This window comes from Coregonus lavaretus (genome assembly GCF_964263955.1).
Source record: "Coregonus lavaretus genome assembly, chromosome: 3".
NCBI lineage: Eukaryota > Metazoa > Chordata > Actinopteri > Salmoniformes > Salmonidae > Coregonus > Coregonus lavaretus.
Window position 1 is genome coordinate 39,945,017 of NC_139990.1, and position 23,487 is coordinate 39,968,503.

Consider the following 23,487-nt stretch of genomic DNA (forward strand, 5'->3'; position numbering starts at 1 on the left):
GGTAGGCCTGATCACCGACAACGATGAGACAGCCTATAGGGAGGAGGTCAGAGACCTGGCCGTGTGGTGCCAGGACAACAACCTCTCCCTCAACGTGACCAAGACAAAGGAGATGATTGTGGACTACAGGAAAAAAATGAGGACTGAGCACGCCCCCATTCTCATCGACGGGGCTGTAGTGGAACAGGTTGAGAGCTTCAAGTTCCTTGGTGTCCACATCACCAACGAACTATCATGGTCCAAACACACCAAGACAGTCGTGAAGAGGGCACGACAAAGCCTATTCCTCCTCAGGAGACTGAAAAGATTTGGCATGGGTCCTCAGATCCTCAAAAAATTCTACAGCTGCACCATCGAGAGCATCCTGACTGGTTGCATCACCGCCTGGTATGGCAACTGCTTGGCCTCCGACCGCAAGGCACTACAGAGGGTAGTGCGTACGGCCCAGTACATCACTGGGGCCAAGCTTCCTGCCATCCAGGACCTCTATACCAGGCGGTGTCAGAGGAAGGCCCTCAAAATTGTCAAAGACTCCAGCCACCCTAGTCATAGACTGTTCTCTCTGCTACCGCACGGCAAGCGGTACCGGAGTGCCAAGTCTAGGTCCAAAAGACTTCTCAACAGCTTCTACCCCCAAGCCATAAGACTCCTGAACAGCTAATCATGGCTAACCGGAGTATTTGAACTGCCCACCCACCCCATCCTTTTTACGCTGCTGCTACTCTGTTAATTATTTATGCATAGTCACTTTAACTCTACCCACATGTACATTTTACTTCAACTATCTCAACTAGCCGGTGCCCCCGCACATTGACTCTGCACCGGTACCCCCCTGTATACAGTGAGGGAAAAAAGTATTTGATCCCCTGCTGATTTTGTACGTTTGCCCACTGACAAAGACATGACCAGTCTATAATTTTAATGGTAGGTTCATTTGAACAGTGAGAGACAGAATAACAACAAAAAAATCCAGAAAAACGCATGTCAAAAATGTTATAAATTGATTTGCATTTTAATGAGGGAAATAAGTATTTGACCCCCTCTCAATCAGAAAGATTTCTGGCTCCCAGGTGTCTTTTATACAGGTAACGAGCTGAGATTAGGAGCACACTCTTAAAGGGAGTGCTCCTAATCTCAGTTTGTTACCTGTATAAAAGACACCTGTCCACAGAAGCAATCAATCAATCAGATTCCAAACTCTCCATCATGGCCAAGACCAAAGAGCTCTCCAAGGATGTCAGGGACAAGATTGTAGACCTACACAAGGCTGGAATGGGCTACAAGACCATCGCCAAGCAGCTTGGTGAGAAGGTGACAACAGTTGGTGCGATTATTCGCAAATGGAAGAAACACAAAATAACTGTAAATCTCCCACGGCCTGGGGCTCCATGCAAGATCTCACCTCGTGGAGTTGCAATGATCATGAGAACAGTAAGGAATCAGCCCAGAACTACACGGGAGGATCTTGTCAATGATCTCAAGGCAGCTGGGACCATAGTCACCAAGAAAACAATTGGTAAGACACTACGCCGTGAAGGACTGAAATCCTGCAGCGCCCGCAAGGCCCCCCCTGCAAAAGAAAGCACATATACAGGCCCGTCTGAAGTTTGCCAATGAACATCTGAATGATTCAGAGGAGAACTGGGTGAAAGTGTTGTGGTCAGATGAGACCAAAATCGAGCTCTTTGCCATCAACTCAACTCGCCGTGTTTGAAGGAGGAGGAATGCTGCCTATAACCCCAAGAACACCATCCCCACCGTCAAACATGGAGGTGGAAACATTATGCTTTGGGGGTGTTTTTCTGCTAAGAGGACAGGACAACTTCACCGCATCAAAGGGACGATGGACTGGGCCATGTACCGTCAAATCTTGGGTGAGAACCTCCTTCCCTCAGCCAGGGCATTGAAAATGGGTCGTGGATGGGTATTCCAGCATGACAATGACCCAAAACACACGGCCAAGGCAACAAAGGAGTGGCTCAAGGAGAAGCACATTAAGGTCCTGGAGTGGCCTAGCCAGTCTCCAGACCTTAATCCTATAAAAAATCTGTGGAGGGAGCTGAAGGTTTGAGTTGCCAAACATCAACCTCGAAACCTTAATGACTTGGAGAAGATCTTCAAAGAGGAGTGGGACAAAATCCCTCCTGAGATGTGTGCAAACCTGGTGGCCAACTACAAGAAACATCTGACCTCTGTGATTGCCAACAAGGGTTTTGCCACCAAGTACTAAGTCATGTTTTGCAGAGGGGTCAAATACTTATTTCCCTCATTAAAATGCAAATCAACTTATAACATTTTTGACATGCATTTTTCTGGATTTTTTTGTTGTTATTCTGTCTCTCACTGTTCAAATAAACCTACCATAAAAATTATAGACTGATCATGTCTTTGTCAGTGGGCAAACGTACAAAATCAGCAGGATATCAAATACTTTTTTCCCTCACTGTATATAGCCTCCCTACTGTTATTTTATTTTACTTCTGCTATTTTTTTCTCAACACTTTTTTTGTTGTTGTTTTATTTTTACTTTTTGTGTTAAAAATAAATGCACTGTTGGTTGGTTAAGGGCTGTAAGTAAGCATTTCACTGTAATGTCTGCACCTGTTGTATTCGGCGCATGTGACCAATAAAATTTGATTTCATTTGATTTTGATTTGATTTGATAAGATCCCACAGTTGACAGTGCATGTCAGAGCAAAAACCAAGAGATATGGTCGAAGGAATTGTCCGTAGAGCTCAGAGACAGGATTGTGTCGAGGCACAGATCTAGGGAAGGGTACCAAAACATTTATGCAGCATTGAAGGTCCCCAAGAACACAGTGGCCTCTATCATTCCTGAATGGAAGAAGTTTGGAACCTCCAAGACTCTTCCTGGAGCTGGCCGCTCGGCCAAACTGAGCAATCGGGGAAGAAGGGCCTTGGTCAGGGAGGTGACCAAGAACCCAATGGTCACTCTGCTAGAGTTCCTCTGTGGCGATGGTAGAACCTTCCAGAAGGACAACCATCTCTTAAGCACTCTACCTATCAAGCCTTTATGGTAGAGTGGCCAGACGGAAGCCACTCCTCAGTAAAAGGCACATGACAGCCCACTTGGAGTTTTCCAAAAAGCACCTAAGGACTTTCAGACCATGAGAAACAAGATTCTCTGTTCTGATGAAACCAATATTGAACTCAAAAATGTTTAAAAACCTGTTTTTGCTTTGCCGTTAAGGGGTATTGTGTTTAGAATGCTGAGGATTTTTATTTATTTAATCCATTTTAGAATAAGGCTGTAACGTAACAAAATTTGGAAAAAGTCAAGGGGTCTGAATACTTTCCAAAGGCAGTGTATATTTAGTCTTGTATAGAGGATATACTACCTACTATTTCTACTAAAACCCTGAGGCATTATTCATATATATCAATGTTACCGAGATGAAAGGCTCTGTCAGACAACTGACACTGACAGGCTATTAAGTTAGCGTGAAACATTGCCTAATTAGTGTTCTCTGATCTCAGTTCACTTTTCATTAGTCACACACAGTTCAGACAAACCATACAATTAACATACTAAAGTGTTTTTCAAAATATATTTGTGAAATCGCGTAAAACTTTAGAAGGATACTGGCTCGCGATGTCGGCGCCATTAGTTCTGGTGTATTATAGCTAATCAATGCATGAAGAGCGAGAGGGAGGGGGAGAAAGAGGCAGAGATATAGGAGGGAGAGAGGGAGAGTTATAGGAGGGAGAGGCAGAGATATAGCAGGGAGAGATATAGGAGGGAGAGGGAGAGATATAGGAGGGAGAGGGAGAGATATAGGAAGGAGAGGCAGAGATATAGGAGGCAGAGGTATAGGTGGCATAGATATAGGAGTGAGAGGGAGAAATATAGTAGGGAGAGATATAGGAGGGAGGGGCAGAGATATAGGAGGGAGAGGCAGAGATATAGGAGGGAGAGGCAGAGATATAGGAGGGAGAGATATAGGAGGGAGGGGCAGAGATATAGGAGGGAGAGGCAGAGATATAGGAGGGAGAGGGAGAGATATAGTAGGGAGAGATATAGGAGGGAGAGGCAGAGATATAGGAGGGAGAGGGAGAAATATAGTAGGGAGATATATAGGAGGGAGGGGGAGAGATAAAGGAGGGAGAGGGAGAGAGAGATATATGAGGGAGAGGGAGAGATATAGGAGGGAGAGGGAGAGAAAGGGAGGAGAGAGAGGGCAGGGCTCTAAAGTGCGACCATTTGCATTATTTTGCTGTGTGACCTGGAATTTAATTTAGGAGCACCAGTGTGTCATGACAAATGAAGGATTCTAGCTTTATTACCTCAAGTGTTTTTCATTGTGCTCGTAATTTCTTTGTGTGCACCTTTCAACTTAGGCGCACAGGTGCTCCTGGTAAAAAAGGATGGACAGAGAGTGAAAAAGAGAGATAGGAGAGGGAGGGAGGGAGAGAGCAAGCAGAACAGCGCTCCTAACCCCATCTCTCCCCAGGTGATGCCTGCCTCCAGTACCATTTATAAACCGTTACAGTAGAATGTGGGTTGATGCCAATAGTTCAATGCTTACATCTTATACATGCGTTAGTAAATTAATTAGACGCACAGACAACTTTGCATTCAGGCAATTATCATAATAATCATCCTCACGTAATCGTTTATAGTTAGGCCAATTAGGTCAGGTCGCCCTTGCAAAAGTTTTTTTTTTTTTTTTTACCTCAACCTTTTTCCTGGTTATATAAAGGTTACATCAATTATTTAATTACATTCATTATCTTTGTGGAACTAAGGTGATAATAACTGTGATTATGATATGTAGTTTGCAGAATGAAAGAACATTAGTCTATCATCTCTCTCTCCCTCTATTTCTCTCTCTCTCACTCTCCAACTGTTTTCCATCTCTTCCCTCCAGTGCTAAATGTAATCAGAAATGTGCCTTAATTGTTACTAAGAAACAAGCCTAAGTAATTTAAATCATCATCGATGCACTTGAATCAGAATGACATCCTTAAGCAGAGCTCCATGGGGTGTCTGGGCTGAGAGCCTTACTCCTGCATCCTGCTGCCTCCATGTAATCACTAGAACCCACTCATTTACTATATTTATTCAGTCTCTCTCTTTCACCTTCATTCTTTCTTTCTCTCTGAATGAACTGAACTCTCGCTCTCTCTCGGCTTCTCTCCGTCGGTGCTGGTGACATCTGGCCCTAGACCCTGTCTCCTGGCTCCCGTCTGTGGGGGAAAGAGATGGAGAGAGGGGTAGTAAAGGGGCTGAGGAGGGGGGAGAGGCTAGAGGGGGTGAGACGGGGGTGGAGGGACAGTGGAGTGATGAAAGCTAGAGGGGGAAGTGGTTGTGAGGAGAAGATGGAGAGAGGCCAGAGGGTAAACATATCTATGTGAAGGTCAGACAGGCCCTCCCAGTCTCTCCCTCTCTGTCTGCCAGGAGCAGAAATTATTATGTATGTATTTTGTTTTTCTTGCTTGGAGCCAGAGGTTCCCTGTGGCTTCTATAAATTGAACGAAGACGTGAGTGAGAGAGAGAGGGAGGGATGGGGATAGAGGGAGGTAGAGAAACACAATGTCCCTAAAGAGTTCCTCTATTTTGATCAGGTTGATACATATTCATGTTGGGCCAATCAGAAAGCTGAGTGTGAGCTGAGCATAATGGTGGGTCTGAGGACTGAGGGTAATGATGGGATTGAGGGTAATGGTGGGACTGAGGGTGGTGGTGAGGCTGAGGGTAATGGTGGGACAGAACTGATGGTAATGCTAGGGCCTGAGGGTAATGATGGGGCGGAGAGGACTGAGGGTAATGATGTGATTTAGGGTAATGATTGGGCTGAGAGGACTGAGGGTAATGATGGGGCTGAGGTTAATGATGGGGCTGAGGGGACAGAGGGTAATGTTGGACTTAGGGTAATGATGGGGCTGAGAGTAATGATGGGACTGAGTGATGATGGGACTGAGGACTGAATGTAATGATGGGGCTGATGACTGAGGGTAATGATGGGGCTGAGGTTAATGATGGGGCTGAGGGGACTGAGGGTAATGTTGGACTTAGGGTAATTACATTTACATTTGACATTTTAGTCATTTAGCAGACGCTCTTATCCAGAGCGACTTACAGGAGCAATTAGGGTTAAGTGCCTTGCTCAAGGGCACAGACAGATTTTTCACCTAGTCGGCTCGGGGATTAGAACCAGCGACGTTTCAGTTTCTGGCACAACGCTCTTAACCACTAAGCTACCTGCCGCCCCACATAATGATGGGGCTGAGGGTAATGATGGGACTGAGTGATGATGGGACTGAAGGTAATGGTGGGACTGAGGGTAATGGTGGGACTAAGGGTAATGGTGGGACTGAGGGTAATGTTGGACTAAGGGTAATGGTGTTGCTGAGGGTAATGATGGGACTGATTGATGATGGGACTGAGGACTGAAGGTAATGATGGGGCTGATGACTGAGGGTAATGATGGGGCTCAGGGTAATGATGGGGCTGAGAGGACTGAGGGTAATGATGGGACTGAGTGATGATGGGACTGAGGACTGAAGGTAATGATGGGGCTGATGACTGAGGGTAATGATGGGGCTGAGGACTGAGGGTAATGATGGGACTTAGGGTAATGAGCTGATTTAAAAGATCACATACATTTTCCATATGCACAAAAAGCTTATTTCTCTAAATTTTGTGCACACATTTATTTACATCCCTGTTAGTGAGAATTTATAATTTGCCAAGTTAATCCAACCACCTGACGGGTGTGTCATATCAAGAAGCTGATAAACAGCATGATCATTACACAGGTGCACCTTGTGCTGGGGACAATAAAAGTCCACATAAAATGTGCAGTTTTGTCACACAACACAATGCCACAGATGTCTCAAGTTTTGAGGGAGCGTGCTGTTGCCAGAGAATTGAAAGTTCCTTTCTCTACCATAAGCCACCTCCAACGTTGTTTTAGAGAATTTGTCAGTACGTCCAACTGGCCTCACAACCGCAGACCACGTGTATGGCATTGTGTGGGCGAGCGGTTTGCTGATGTCAATGTTGTGAACAGCGTACCCCATGGTAGCGGTGGGGTTATGGTATGGGCAGGCATAAGCTGTATTTTATCGGACAACGAACACAATTGCATGTTATCGATGGCAGTTTGAATGCACAGAAATACCGTGACAAGATCCTGAGGCCAATTGTGAGGCCCATTTTAAAAAATGGTTTCTGTGACCAACAGATGCATATCTTTATTCCCAGTCATGTGAAATCCATAGATTAGGGCCTTTATATGTTTGTTCAGTATATATTTTATTTGTATTGTTTCTTTTTTTACTTCGGGGGCAAATAAAATAACTTTCTTTCTCTCTCTCTATCCCTCCCTCCCTCTCTCTCTCTATCAATTCAAAGGACTTTATTGGCATGGGAAACATTGCCAAGGCAAGTTAAATAGATAATAAACAAAAGTGAAATAAACAATATGAAATTAACAGTAAACATGTACAGGGTTGTAATGATGTGCAAATAGTTAAAGTATAAAAGGGAAAATAAATAAACATAAATATGGGTTGTATTTACAATGGCATTTGTTCTTTACTGGTTGCCCTTCTCTTGTGGCAACAGGTCACACATCTTGCTGCTGTGATGTCACACTGGGATTTCACATAATAGATATGGGTGTTTATCAAAATTGGATTTTTCAAATGATTTGTAGGTCTGTGTAATCTGAGTGAAATATTTTTCTCTAATATGGTCATACATTTGGCAGGAGGTTAGGAAGTGCAGCTCAGTTTCCACCTCATTTTGTGGGCAGTGTGCACCTAACGCCCCTCTCTCTCTCTCTCTCTCTCTGTCTCTCTCTCTGTCTCTCTCTCTGTCTCTCTCTCTGTCTCTCTCTCTCTCTCTCTCCTTCACTGTTTCTCCCCTATCTCTCTTTCTTTCTATCTCTCTTTACTCTCTCTCTCTCTCTCTACTCTCTCTCTCTCTCTCTACTCTCTCTCTCTCTCTCTCTCTCTACTCTCTCTCTCTCTCTCTACTCTCTCTCTCTCTCTCTCTCTCTCTGCTCTCTCCCTCCCTCCCCCTGGCCTCGCCCTCTCTCCCCCTGGCCCTCTCTCCCCCTGGCCCTCTCTCCCCCTGGCCCTCCCTCCCCCTGGCCCTCTCTCCCCCTGGCCCTCTCTCCCCCTGGCCCTCTCTCTCTCTCTCTCTCTCTCTCTCTCTCTCTCTCTCTCTCTCTCTCTCTCTCTCTCTCTCTCTCTTTACTCTCTCGCTCTCTACTCTCTCTCTCTCTGCTCTCTCCCTCCCTCCACCTGGCCCTCTCTCTCTCTCTCTTTTCACCCCCGAGGAGTAAGGGAGCAAAGCTTTAAAAGCCTCATTAATAAGTCCTATTGTCCAGCAGCCGGAGCCGTTGGCAGCTGCTGCTTTATGGCAGCATCTTATTTCCTACTTAGAGCAGAGGAAGTAGTGAATAGTGCAGGTAGTGAATAGTCAAGGATCGGGCTAATTTATCCCCTCTCTGCTTGGTGCTATGATGGGGTGAAGGAAGGGTTGAGGGGGAGGATGTTGTGTTTTCCCATAATGCTGCATGGTGAACAACAGTAGGAACCAACTGAAAGCAGAATGAAACTACAGATGGAGCAGTCCAATCTTATTCATCCTCCTCTCAACTCTCTCCTCCTCTCACCTCCTCATTCCTCCTCTCACCTCCTCTCTCCTCCTCATTTCTCCTCTCTCCTCCTAATTTCTCCTCTCGCCTCTCTCCTCCTCTCACTTCTCTCCTCCTCTCACCTCTCTCCTCCTCTCACCTCCTCTCCTTACCTCTCTCCTCCTCATTCCATCTCTCTCCTCTCACCTCCTCTCTCCCCCTCTCACCTCCTCTCTTCTCCTCTCTCCTGTGCCTCAGTCTTTCTCTTCACCTCTAAACCTCTCCTTCTCAGTGAAAGCACTCAACACTGATAGGACAATGTGTTTCTCTCAGTAAAGGGGGGGGGGAGGGAGGGGTGGAGAAAGAGAGTGAGGGAGTGGGGCGAGAGGGAGGGGTGGAGAAAGAGAGTGAGGGAGTGGGGCGAGAGGGAGGGGAGGGGAGGAGAGGGAGGGAGGGAGAGGAGTGAGGGGGGTGAGGTAGCAGAGGGAGGGGGGTGAGGTAGCAGAGGGAGGGATAGAGAGAGAGACTTTATCGATCTATACTTTCCATATACACACACATTTCTCTCCTCAGTGTGTGAGCATTCACCCGTATCTATGAGAGTGTGTGAGCATGCATATTTATAGTGTCCCTCATTACTACCAAGTCTCAAATCGGTGCGAGAAAAGGTTGATGAAATGTAAAGTACACATTTTCGTTTCAGAAGATACAATTCTGTAAATGTTTATTCAGGTATTCGACTGGAATTAAAGTTTGTTTTAGTGAAAATACAGTTATTTAGTTAACATTCATACACTGAGTGTACAAAACATTAGGAACATCTGCTCTTTCCATGACAAACTGACCAGGTGAATCCAGGTGAAAGCTATGATCCCTTATTGATGTCACCTGTTACATCCACTTCAATCAGTATAGATGAATTGGAGGAGACAGGTTAAAGAAGGATTTTTAAGCCTTGAGACTATTGAGACATGGATTGTGTATGTGTGCCATTCAGAGGGTGAATGGGCAAGACTAAACATTTAAGTGCCTTTGAATAGGGTATGGTAGTAGGTGCCAGGCTCACCAGTTTGAGTGTGTCAAGGAATTCAACACTGCAGGGTTTTTCACGCTCAACCGTTTCCCATGTTTATCAAGAATGGTCCATCACCCAAAGGACATCCAGCCAACTTGACACAACTGTGGGAAGCATTGGAGTCAACATGGGCCAGCATCCCTGTAGAACGCTTTTTCACCTTGTAGAGTCCATGCCCCGAAGAGTTGAGGCTGTTCTGAGGGCAAAAGGGGCAACTCAATATTAGGAAGGTGTTCTTAATGTTTTGTACACTCAGTGTATAAGCAGTCACAATCTCACAGGAATTACACACACACACAAATCTTTTTGTGCCAAAATGTGTCTTTAACTTACATATGAAAGGCCCTGTCCTTCACCAGGTCACTGGGGTTATTGGGGAAACCAAATCCCCTGGTGATCCTATGGATTCAAGTTTTTCTCTCCAATTTTGACTTCTCCCTCTCTCTCTCCCTCTCCTCCTCTCTCTCACGCTCTCTCCCTCCTTCTCTAACCCTGAGATGACATCACTAATCCATGCATCAGCACTTTAACAGAGGACACCTGCTCAATAAGCAGAGGTTTACGGTCATCATTCTAACTCTCCCTTTAATAATTGATAGTTGATCTTTCCTTGATGATCACCAGTATTTTTAGAAAGTATGAGTCATGGTGGGTTTCCTTGCGTAAGGAAGGAAAGGGTTGGTGCTCTGGTCAAAAGTAGTGCACTATATAGGGAATAGGGTGCCATTTGGGATGCACCTTGGTTTAGAGGTGGATGAAAGACCAGAGAGGCCCACCAGGGTTTCTGTTCATTAGTGCACACTGTAGCAAAACGTTTAATAACGTAAAAACAAAAATAAGTGTTTCTTATTTGACAAGTGTATGTAGACCCTCCCCTTTTCTTATGTTTGGTGCTGTATGAACATGACCCAGAGGAGGCTACACAGCTGGTGTGTGTTTGGTGCTGTATGAACATGACCCAGAGGAGGCTACACAGCTGGTGTCTGTTTGGTGCTGTATGAACATGACCCAGAGGAGGCTACACAGCTGGTGTGTGTTTGGTGCTGTATGAACATGACCCAGAGGAGGCTACACAGCTGGTGTCTGTTTGGTGCTGTATGAACATGACCCAGAGGAGGCTACACAGCTGGTGTCTGTTTGGTGCTGTATGAACATGACCCAGAGGAGGCTACACAGCTGGTGTCTGTTTGGTGCTGTATGAACATGACCCAGAGGAGGCTACACAGCTGGTGTCTGTTTGGTGCTGTATGAACATGACCCAGAGGAGGCTACACAGCTGGTGTCTGTTTGGTGCTGTATGAACATGACCCAGAGGAGGCTACACAGCTGGTGTCTGTTTGGTGCTGTATGAACATGACCCAGAGGAGGCTACACAGCTGGTGTCTGTTTGGTGCTGTATGAACATGACCCAGAGGAGGCTACACAGCTGGTGTCTGTTTGGTGCTGTATGAACATGACCCAGAGGAGGCTACACAGCTGGTGTCTGTTTGGTGCTGTATGAACATGACCCAGAGGAGGCTACACAGCTGGTGTCTGTTTGGTGCTGTATGAACATGACCCAGAGGAGGCTACACAGCTGGTGTGTGTTTTGGACAGACTATGGCAGTCTGTAATCAGTCAGGAAAGTCATGGCTATATCTGTGTTGTCTGCTTCTTCCGACCTCGTGATTCTATGGTTTTGGTAACCTTCATTTAACCAGTCTAAAAGCACACTTTGTGAATACAGCGCCTCTCGTTTCCTGTTTTGAATGGCTTTTTCAGGATATTATAACGTCCATTAAAACACGTCTGATTCACTTTTGTGCTGGATCTGCTGGCATTCAGAAAACCCTGATTCAGTAACTATACAGGAATATGAATCACACATTTCCTATTTCATGTTACATATGACTGCCATTGTTGGTACAGTATTGGATTCCATATTAACTAACTGTAGGAATAGGAATCCCATAATTACATCAATTTATATATTACTCTGTAATTATTGTATTTCATGTTACAATAATTACTCTGTAATGAATAGAGTATTTCATGTTACAATAATTACTCTGTAATGAATAGAGTTTTTAATGTTACATATATATTACTCTATAATGCATAGGGAATTTCATGTGATGATTGATGGACATAGATGAATCCTCTTGTGAAATATCAGATATAAAAGATGTGATGTTCTTTGGAGATATTCTGATCTGTAGGATAAAGTCATCCATAAGAGTTAAATTATGTTCTCTATAATGCATCTGTGTGTGTGTGTGAATCCTGTTGTATATAATACCTCTCTGCGTGTGAGTGAATCCTGTTGTATATAATACCTCTCTGCGTGTGTGTGTGTGTGAGAGAGTGAATCCTGTTGTATATAATACCTCTCTGTGTGTGTGTGTGTGTGTGTGTGAGTGAATCCTGTTGTATATAATACCTCTCTGTTTGTGTGTGTGAGTGAATCCTGTTGTATATAATACCTCTCTGTGTGTGTGTGAGAGTGAATCATGCTGCTCCTGTTGTTTATGTCTTAGCATTCAGATCTTTACATGAAGGCTGGTGTGTTTATGGAGATAGACGTGTTGTTTACAAACACTCTTCACCTCCCAGAGGATAGTGCTACGTACATACTGTACCATCTTCTCCTTATCTGACCTGAGATCAGCCCCAGAACATACTGTACCATCTTCTCCTTATCTGACCTGAGATCAGCCCCAGAACATACTGTACCATCTTCTCCTTATCTGACCTGAGATCAGCCCCAGAACATACTGTACCAGCTTCTCCTTATCTGACCTGAGATCAGCCCCAGAACATACTGTACCATCTTCTCCTTATCTGACCTGAGATCAGCCCCAGAACATAGTGTACCAGCTTCTCCTTACCTGACCTGAGATCAGCCCCAGAACATACTGTACCAGCTTATCCTTATCTGACCTGAGATCAGCCCCAAAAGCACAATGTGCGGTGCCAGACCTGGAGTCTGAGGGAGAGACTCTTCCTCTGTGCTTGATGTAACACACACAGTGCCTGGATGTACCACTTGTCAGAGTTTTTCACACTAGGGCTGTACATGTGTTAGCAGTCATCTGCATATGTAATGTGGCTGGGCTCCTTCTCTCTGCTCCACTCATAGCACATTCACTCTCTCCTCTGGAACATGTGGACCTCTCTATCAGGAACATGTGTCTCCATGTGGACCTCTCTATCAGGAACATGTTGACCTCTATCAGGAACATATTGACCTCTCTATCAGGAACATGCCTCCATGTTGACCTCTCTATCAGGAACTTGTGTCTCCATGTGGACCTCTCTATCAGGAACATGTGGACCTCTCTATTAGGAACTTGTGGACCTCTCTATCAGGAACATGTTGACCTCTATCAGGAACATGTGGACCTCTCTATCAGGAACATGTGTCTCCATGTGGACCTCTCTATCAGGAACATGTTGACCTCTCTATCAGGAACATGTTGACCTCTATATCAGGAACATGTGGACCTCTCTATTAGGAACTTGTGGACCTATCAGGAACATGTTGACCTCTATCAGGAACATGTGTCTCCATGTGGACCTCTATCAGGAACATGTTGACCTCTATCAGGAACATGTGTGATCTCCATGTGGACCTCTCTATCAGGAACATGTTGACCGCTCTATCAGGAACATGTGTCTCCATGTTGACCTCTCTATCAGGAACATGTGTCTCCATGTTGACCTCTCTATCAGGAACATGTGTCTCCATGTTGACCTCTCTATCAGGAACTTGTGTCTCCATGTTGACCTCTCTATCAGGAACATGTGTCTCCATGTGGACCTCTCTATCAGGAACATGTTGACCTCTCTATCAGGAACATGTTGACCTCTATCAGGAACATGTGTCTCCATGTGGACCTCTCTATCAGGAACATGTTTACCTCTCTATCAGGAACATGTTGACCTCTATATCAGGAACATGTTTACCTCTATCAGGAACATGTTGACCTCTATCAGGAACATGTGGACCTCTCTATCAGGAACATGTTGACCTCTATCAGGAACATGTGGACCTCTCTATCAGGAACATGTTGACCTCTCTATCAGGAACATGTGGACCTCTCTATCAGGAATATAGGTTCCACAAGACATGGTACAAACATTATTGGGCACAGACAACAGCACAAAGGGCAAGGTAGAGACAACAATACATCACACGAAGCAGCCACAACTGGCAGTAAGAGTGTCCATGATTGAGTCTTTGAATAAAGAGATGGAGATAAAACTGTCCAGTTTTAGTGTTTTTTGCAGCTCGTTCCAGTCGCTAGCTGCAGCGAACTGAAAAGAGGAGCAACCCAGGGATGTGTGTGCTTTGGGGACCTTTAACAGAATGTGACTGGCAGAACGGGTGTTGTATGTGGAGGATGAGGGCTGCAGTAGGTATCTCAGATAGGGGGGAGTGAGGCCTAAGAGGGTTTTGTAAATAAGCATCAACCAGTGGGTCTTAATTATGACATGCGTTATACCCTGGGTACCCTGGACTACAAAGGCAGATCCAGCTGTGTATAATGGAACATTTTTGGATTGCGTAAACAACAACAGTGATTGTGTGATGATGCAGGCCTGTGTTCCAAATAGAAAACTACAATTGTGCTTGTCTCTGTTCTTTGAGTCATAAAAGTGCATTGAAATTACTAAGGAACTGTGCACAGTCTGGAGAGGGGTGTGGCCACTTGGAGACACCAGTTTGACCTCTCACTCAAACCCACAGTCTGGAGAGGGGTGTGGCCACTTGGAGACACCAGTTTGACCTCTCACTCAAACCCACAGTCTGGAGAGGGGTGTGGCCACTTGGAGACACCAGTTAGACCTCTCACTCAAACCCACAGTCTGGAGAGGGGTGTGGCCACTTGGAGACACCAGTTTGACCTCTCACTCAAACCCACAGTCTGGAGAGGGGTGTGGCCACTTGGAGACACCAGTTAGACCTCTCACTCAAACCCACAGTCTGGAGAGGGGTGTGGCCACTTGGAGACACTCACTCAAACCCTTGTCATTGTTTTGTCTGATCATGCACCAACTTTAACATGTTCATGAATATTCTTATTATGTTACTGAATGTATCCAGAGTATTTTCAGATTTCGTTATTGACAAATGCAGCGAAAAGTACAGTAAATGTAAAATGCACATAAAATCAACAGTGTAATGTTTAGATTCAGTCTTGTCAGGTGAACTGTTGTGTCCTCACCTTTGATCTGATAATTTCCCCATAATGTCCAAAGTGTTCTCTTTCCATTGCTACCATGGCCATGCATATGCTTTTCATACTACTTCTGTTAATATATATATATATACACATTTGGCCCAACTTCTATGAGTGGTAATGGGTTAACCACCAACGGTCTCAGTGTCAGTTCTCAGTTTCTGGTTCTTGTTTGGTTCTTATTTCAGTCAGTGTGGCTCCAGCCCTGAAATAACTCCATAGTGAGACATGCATTCCGTATCCCATAAGGCACCATATTCCCTATATAGTGCACTACTTGGTAAAGTAACACTGGTCAAAAGTAGTGCACTATAAAGGGAACATGGTGCCATTTGGGACTCATCCATAGCTTATATACCACCTCACAGGGGAACTGTCATTGCCAACTCACCAGACCACATTTGTTATACATCTATGCATTCATCTCCCTGCCTTGTATTTCATGTTGTAAATCATATTGAACCTCTCCACGGCTGACGTGGTGTTTATAATATGAGAGAGGCTTTAGCTTTATTAAGAAGCCTATATAGAGCAACCTCTTCATATGCATAGGTTACATTTGTGTTACACTGTGTCAAGTATTTACACAGGGAAACGTTTGGTGTGTGTGTGTGTGTGTGTGTGTGTGTGTGTGTGTGTGTGTGTGTGTTTCTGCGTGTGTGCCCATGTGTGTGTGAAGCAAACCTAATGACAGTCATAACGCTATAGGGATTCAGTGAGCTAATAGGTTTCCAATACATTTACTGTCCAGTGTGTTTCAGGAGGTGGAAATAGATGGAAGATGGTTGGGTTGGTTGACTTAACCAAACCCCTCAGGATGTCTAGTCAGAGAGCTTACAGTCTGGCCCTGCCTGCCCTTAACCAAACCCCTCAGGATGTCTAGTCAGAGAGCTTACAGTCTGGCCCTGCCTGCCCTTCCAGGTTAATACTGGTCAGTGTAGCTGGTGACAGTCTAGAATATCAATGTACAGCATATTGAATGTATATCACTATGCTCCTGCATGTTGATTGGATCATGGTAGAGGTCATGTTTATATTGTAAAATGGGATCATTTTGTGGTGTATCAGTGTTCTCCAGGAGCAATAAAGGATGTATAATGATGCCTATATTGATGCAATTCAGATTAGACCACTGAGCCATAGTTGTATATGGAGAAACAAAACGGTGAGAGAAGGGAAGAGCCTGGAGACATCGGTGCTGTAATCTGAGCATGTGTAAATATCTATAGCAGCGGGACGATTGCTTGCGGTAACACAATGTTTATCATGCAGATTGGGGGAATTAACACGGGAATATTATGTAAAAAGAGGGGGAGGGGTGTTTGTGGAGCGAAATGGAGAACAAAGATATGGGGCATAAATATGCGCGCTAAACATGCTATCAGTTCTTAGTCCCTATTAGCGTCCCCACTGTCTCTCTGCCTGTTTATTAGCATGCTAATCCCTAATGTTAAATAAAGAGGCCAGCCATTAGCCGCCGCTGAGCTCTGGCCCGGGCTCCAGCTAGCCGGGGTTATGAACCTTGAGAGAGAGAGTATGTGTGTACCTCCCGAAGAGGGTCATCTGTAATTACTCCATCCAGCAGTAATGGAGCTTAACGTCTTCAGCATGTGGCTCCCTCTCTCCCGAGACTCACACACACACACCCGAGACGCTCGCTAAGCTTCCCCTGATGTAGAGAGAGAGCGAGAGAGAGAGAGAGGGGTCAGCCGGATGCAGCTTTCTCCTGAGAGAGAGAGAGGGGTCAGCCGGATGCAGCTTTCCAGAGAGAGAGATGGGGGCAGAGAGAGAGAGAGGTCAGCCGGATGCAGCTTTCCAGAGAGGTCAGCCGGATGCAGCTTTCCAGAGAGAGAGAGGTCAGCCGGATGCAGCTTGATAGAGAGAGAAGGGGGGGGGGGTCAGCCGGATGCAGCTTTCCAGAGAGAGAGAGGTCAGCCGGATGCAGCTTTCCAGAGAGAGAGAGGTCAGCCGGATGCAGCTTTTACCAGAGAGAGAGAGTACCTCTGGACAGGCTGGGCTAGGCTGGGTTGTGTGAGCTGTCTCAGATTTAACATAGTTTATAATAGACAGAGACACCTGGTGTTCTAGGGCTGTGAGATGATGGAGCCTGCACTGGCACGTAATGAACAACCTCACCCTGGGTTTACCCTGCACTGGCACGTAATGAAAACCCTCACCACCCTCACCTTGGGTTTACCCTGCCCTGGGCACGTAATGCATACCCTCACCACCCTCACCCTGGGTTTACCCTGCCCTGGGCACGTAATGAACACCCTCACCCTGGGTTTACCCTGCACTGGCACGTAATGAAAACCCTCACCACCCTCACCCTGGGTTTACCCTGCCCTGGGCACGTAATGAACACCCTCACCCTGGGTTTACCCTGCCCTGGGCACGTAATGAACACCCTCACCCTGGGTTTACCCTGCACTGGCACGTAATGAAAACCCTCACCACCCTCACCCTGGGTTTACCCTGCCCTGGGCACGTAATGAACACCCTCACCCTGGGTTTACCCTGCCCTGGGCACGTAATGAACACCCTCACCCTGGGTTTACCCTGCCCTGGGCACGTAATGAACACCCTCACCCTGGGTTTACCCTGCCCTGGGCACGTAATGAACACCCTCACCCTGGGTTTACCCTGCCCTGGGCACGTAATGAACACCCTCACCCTGGGTTTACCCTGCCCTGGGCACGTAATGAACACCCTCACCCTGGGTTTACCCTGCCCTGGGCACGTAATGAACACCTTCCCTCAGTGTACCCTGCCCTGGCTACTACACTCTACAGCTGTTGACTCCTTAGAGTAAAGAAGGGAGCCTAGTTCTCTGTGTTAAGGTAGGGTAAACAGTGCTTTAAAATTGATGAAACATAATAAATCATTTACACTCAGGCTTGAAAGGCCAACTGGTATGTTAGCTGTTAGCTTTTGGTGAGGCTTTCAAACGGCAATTAACAATTTAGCTTTATTTTTGCTAAGCTAAATATGCCGTGTATCGTTTAATGTGATTTCACATTTTTCCACAATGCGGGTTAATAAACCTCCAAATGAGTTGAGTGGATCGGAGCTGACAGGTTCTTCATAGCATGTACCTCAAAGCTGCAGTCTATTCTTTATCCTCTCCTCTACATGAATGCAGAGAGTGAGAGAAGCATGGCTTGGATGTTCTTATACAACAGTACTCAGATCCACAATGGTACAGGATACATTCTTGGCTACTTACTAGGTATTTGTACTTCTCCTGGAGCATAGGCCATCTACAAGAGGTTTCTATCTTATTCAGTCCTGGGACGTGATATATTGTATGCTGCAGATATAATGTCATGTTACAGTTGACAACAGCAAGGATAACATGCTCTCTGTCCAAGCCAGACAAACATTCGCCAGCCGAGCTATTCCAAAAGCCCAAACCTCCACCTGACGTCAGAGTCCTGCCACACTGTTGGATTGGGGTTAGTAGAGTTACAGACAGACGACAGACAGACAGCCACTTGGTTCGGGGAGGGTTGGCCTATTGGTGTTAGTGACATACAGACAGACGGCCCCAGACCTCCCCTGCCCTCGGCCCTCTGTCCCTGGGCCAGCAGCCTGCGTTAAAGCTCCTGCCTGCTGTTTTCTTTGGAGAGGGCAAGGTACTCATCTGTCCTCCTGGCCCAGCCTGGCCCTGGCTGCCTGCACCCTCTGCAGCTGTTTCCTCCTCCCCCCTCTGTATGTTTAGGACTCTCCCTTTATCTCCCCCCCCTCTCCCCCCTGCTTGTTCAGGGACACACCCTACAGGGGTCCAGCACTCTCCACCCTGTTGCTCTAAACCCAGAGATCACACTCTTTCCCTTTCTCTTTCCACACCGGCCCTGTTTCCATCCCTCACTCTTTCTCTCTCTCTCTCTCTCTCTTCGTTTCCCTCCCTTGTGTGCGTTACAGGTTTTTTAGGAATGTATTTATGAAAAGCAGCCTCCCCATCCACTCATGAATGTATGACATCAAACCTTCCTGTAGATTGGGGCTGATGTGGAAAGAACACCAAAAAGCAGGTCACGGTAACACATCATTGATCTCATGTAACCACACGCAGGTGATGGAAATGTCAGCCTGACACTGGCATCCTGTTTTCCTGCCGTGGTTAACGACTGAGTTGTCCCTTCAGTTCATACAGGTTAATTGGCTGTGTTTTTTGACTAGTTTACCCTCTATCACCTTGCTATGAGCAAGGCCTGATGCACTCCCATTAGGAGGCAGGGTCCTTAGGTGACCCCGATGAAGCTGTTATGATATTCAGATTGTTTGGCTGTGTTTTCTACAAGTTAACCTCCACTATAGGCAAGTTTCTGACATGCCCCTGCTGAAACTCTTTTCAAAGTCAAATATTTTGGCTTGCTGTCCTACTCTGTGGGGAAAAGGACATGGAGGATCCCTCTCTCCCTCATTGTTCGCCATATTCAAAACCGCTTGCTGCTGCTGTCTGCCAAAAGTAACATTACTGAATGCAAGGTTATGAAATAACTTTTAAGTAATAACAATGTCAAAGTGGCAGATTCACAGTCTTAGACCTGGCCTCAATGCCGGTGTGGGATTCAGCGTCTAGGTGAACAAGTCTCTACAGAGGCTCTACAGTTTTCTTTACATCAAATCCTGAGAAAGAACATTGGTATTGTAGACCGAAGGTCCTTGTTGAAAGTCATTATTATTTAAAAAAACATCCAGTCCTATATGTGTTGGGTTTGGGTTGACTATTTCATATGCTGCTACTTCTCTTATGATTATTGATGTTTTGGTTTGGGTTGACTATTTAATACAGTGAGGGAAAAAAGTATTTGATCCCCTGCTGATTTTGTACGTTTGCCCACTGACAAAGAAATGATCAGTCTATAATTTTAATGGTAGGTTTATTTGAACAGTGAGAGACAGAATAACAACAAAAAAATCCAGAAAAACGCATGTCAAAAATGTTATAAATTGATTTGCATTTTAATGAGGGAAATAAGTATTTGACCCCCTCTCAATCAGAAAGATTTCTGGCTCCCAGTTGTCTTTTATACAGGTAACGAGCTGAGATTAGGAGCACACTCTTAAAGGGAGTGCTCCTAATCTCAGCTTGTTACCTGTATAAAAGACACCTGTCCACAGAAGCAATCAATCAATCAGATTCCAAACTCTCCACCATGGCCAAGACCAAAGAGCTCTCTAAGGATGTCAGGGACAAGATTGTAGACCTACACGAAGCTGGAATGGGCTACAAGACCATCGCCAAGCAGCTTGGTGAGAAGGTGACAACAGTTGGTGCGATTATTCGCAAATGGAAGAAACACAAAAGTACTTTCAATCTCCCTCGGCCTGGGGCTACATGCAAGATCTCACCTCGTGGAGTTGCAATGATCATGAGAACGGTGAGGAATCAGCCCATAACTACACGGGAGGATCTTGTCAATGATCTCAAGGCAGCTGGGACCATAGTCACCAAGAAAACAATTGGTAACACACTACGCCGTGAAGGACTGAAATCCTGCAGCGCCCGCAAGGTCCCCATGCTCAAGAAAGCACATATACATGCCTGTCTGAAGTTTACCAATGAACATCTGAATGATTCAGAGGAGAACTGGGTGAAAGTGTTGTGGTCAGATGAGACCAAAATTGAGCTCTTTGGCATGAACTCAACTCGCCGTGTTTGGAGGAGGAGGAATGCTGCCTATGACCCCAAGAACACCATCCCCACCGTCAAACATGGAGGTGGAAACATTATGCTTTGGGGGTGTTTTTCTGCTAAGGGGACAGGACAACTTCACCGCATCAAAGGGACGATGGACGGCCACCAAGTACTAAGTCATGTTTTGCAGAGGGGTCAAATACTTATTTCCCTCATTAAAATGCAAATCAATTTATAACATTTTTGACATGCGTTTTTCTGGATTTTTTTGTTGTTATTCTGTCTCTCACTGTTCAAATAAACCTGCCATTTAAAATTATATGATCTTTTCTTTGTCAGTGGGCAAATGTACAAAATCAGCAGGGGATCAAATACTTTTTCCCCTCACTGTATGCTGCTACTTCTGTTATGATTATTGATGTTTTGGTTTTAGCCTCTCCGTCTCAGGTTCAGTGTTCAGCCTGAGGGACATTATTGACGGTGAATGATTTCATTGATAATAAAAGAATGTGGCTAAGTTGAACAGAAGCTGGCTGCATGGGACAATGGAGTCAGGGAGAGAGAGAGAGGAATGTTGATGCAATCTGAGGTCCTCTGAGAGTGCAATAGGGAGAAAAGGGGAGACCTCATTAGCTAGCTACTCACCTGAATACAACCTTACTGTTGTGTTCTTTAGTATTCAGCTGTACTCCACCATGATATATCCCATAGTCCTCCATCAGTCCGTTATGCGTACTTCTCAGTCCCAGGTACACACTGTAAAGTGTGAAGTAGGCTAACGTCTGACCGTTAGCACTGGACTGTCTACTCTATTTGATGAACGTTTCTTGGAACCACTGCTCTCAGAACTGGTGCGTTGACCAGAATTAAAACATTAGATTCACTGAAGAGGGTCCACACTCCAAAAATACTGCCCAACTTATTTTCTATTATTTATTACAAAGGCAACAATAGCAAAACAATGTCATCTTAGCTTTTGACCATGGTGGGATTAGTCCACAAATAGCTGCCAAATGCGGTTCACAACTTAAACATCAGTTGACAGTTTGAAACCAAGCAACAACAACCCTAGCATCTGTCTCCTTTTTCTGCTTGCCCCAAAACTTCTGGGTTTTCCAGTAAATATTCATTATCAGACTGGCCTCTCGTTGTAGTTGTTTTGCACATTGCAGGCCTTGGTTCAAGTAGTATTTGAAGTCTTTAGTTGCATATATTATTGAGCTTGCCTGGCACGTTACAACCAATGGAATAAGTCCCCAAAAGTCCAAACCCCGCCCATCTTTCACTCCAGGCCAGCTCAATTAGCCATTTAAAGCATTTAAGAGAAAACAAATACTAGTTGAACCCAGGTCTGCCTTTCTGGAGTCACTGGAGGCTTACATTGCATGACTGCTGCGTCTGCATTTTGTCAGTAATCATGGAGACTTCTGAAGCGAACTGTCCCAGAATCTGACACAAGACGAAGCTCCTGTTCTGCTCCTCCACACTCTGTCATCCTCGTGTCAGCCAGAGCCCAAACCCTGCAACAATGCAATTACTCAAATGTTTTAATGAGAATGCACATTATAAATAGCTGTCTCATGAATCAACAATTGCACAAAAAAATAAAAATAATAATTGTAACCCCCTTTCCTGGTTGTTGAGTGATTTTCATCCAGATCATCATAGAAAAAAAGGCTTTGAAAACAATGCAGACGGTATGTTTATAATTACCTGATGGGGTTAATACTTTATGTCATGCACATCACTCAAACCACAACCATACAACTATCTAAATGTCTCCTATGGGTCCATAAAATATGGCTGCCCATACGGGTCCATAAAATATGGCTGCCAATACGGGTCCATAAAAATGGCTGCCAATACGGGTCCATAAAATATGGCTGCCAATACGGGTCCATAAAATATGGCTGCCCATTTGGGTCCCAGGGAAGTAACATATCAATGTTAATGATTTAGTCTCTCCAATGATCTGTGTATCATTGTTAAGTATGGCTTTGTGTGTGTGTGTGTGTGTTTGGCTCTCTCCCAGCTACATATCTTACTCAGTTATAACAATGATCCCTTGCAATCAGCATTAGCTAGAATCAGCCAACCGTCTCCTCTGAATCCTAAATGGAAAGTTAACTGCCATGAGATGCATTAGTGTTTGACCTCTAGGTAGGAGATAGATAGAGGCCTGATTGTTAAGATACTTCCATTTGATCTGCAAGACTGGTCAAGTAATAGATGTTAGTAGCAATTGATTTACCAAGTTAGCCTATTTACTAAGACTTTACTAAGGTAGCGTATTTACTAAGGTATTTACTAAAACTTTTTTTTTTAACCAGGAATCATCTTCTATATATGTTGAGATGCTATTCATTGTATTGTATGGTATTCCGTATGTATTCTTCGTGTATGTCTCTTCTCTTCCTCAGAGACAATAATAACAAATATTTACTTGTTGGTTACTTTGGGATTTTCTATGTGGCTTCTGGTTCTTACAGTATGTCATGGTATTTACAGTGGTCTTCTCTGTCTTTCCTCAGAGGGTGTGTGTGAGATCTGGCTGACCAGTGAGGACACCGGGGCATATGGGAAGGACATTGGGACAGACCTGCCCACTCTGCTATGGAGACTAGTGGAAGAGATTCCTGAAGGAGCCATGTTGAGACTGGGCATGACCAACCCTCCATACATCCTGGAGCACCTAGAGGTACTGCCACTGTGTGTGTGTGTGTGTGTGTGTGTTGACTGTGACGATATACATATTTAGGAATTCACAAATGTTCATTATTTGACATGCAGGCCTGATGCTACATTTCTAATTGAGTTCCTTTACTGCGTAATTGTTCTCAGCCCCAGCAGTAACGTCAGTTGTTGAACAACGGACAGAGACTGTCGCCTCAGGTGGAGTGAGGATTATAGTGTGTGTGTGTGTGTGTGTGTGTGTCT

General features: G+C 45.1%; 1 protein-coding gene across 1 annotated transcript in view; it reads left to right on the forward strand.

The window, feature by feature from the left end:
* Positions 1–23,487, forward strand: part of cdkal1 (CDK5 regulatory subunit associated protein 1-like 1) — a 993,836-nt gene that overhangs the window by 298,085 nt on the left and 672,264 nt on the right. The window contains exon 9 of the mRNA XM_084158515.1: positions 23,082–23,364. Coding sequence (XP_084014641.1) covers positions 23,082–23,308 — 227 coding nt within the window. The 3' untranslated portion in view covers positions 23,309–23,364. The remainder of the gene's footprint in view (positions 1–23,081; positions 23,365–23,487) is intronic.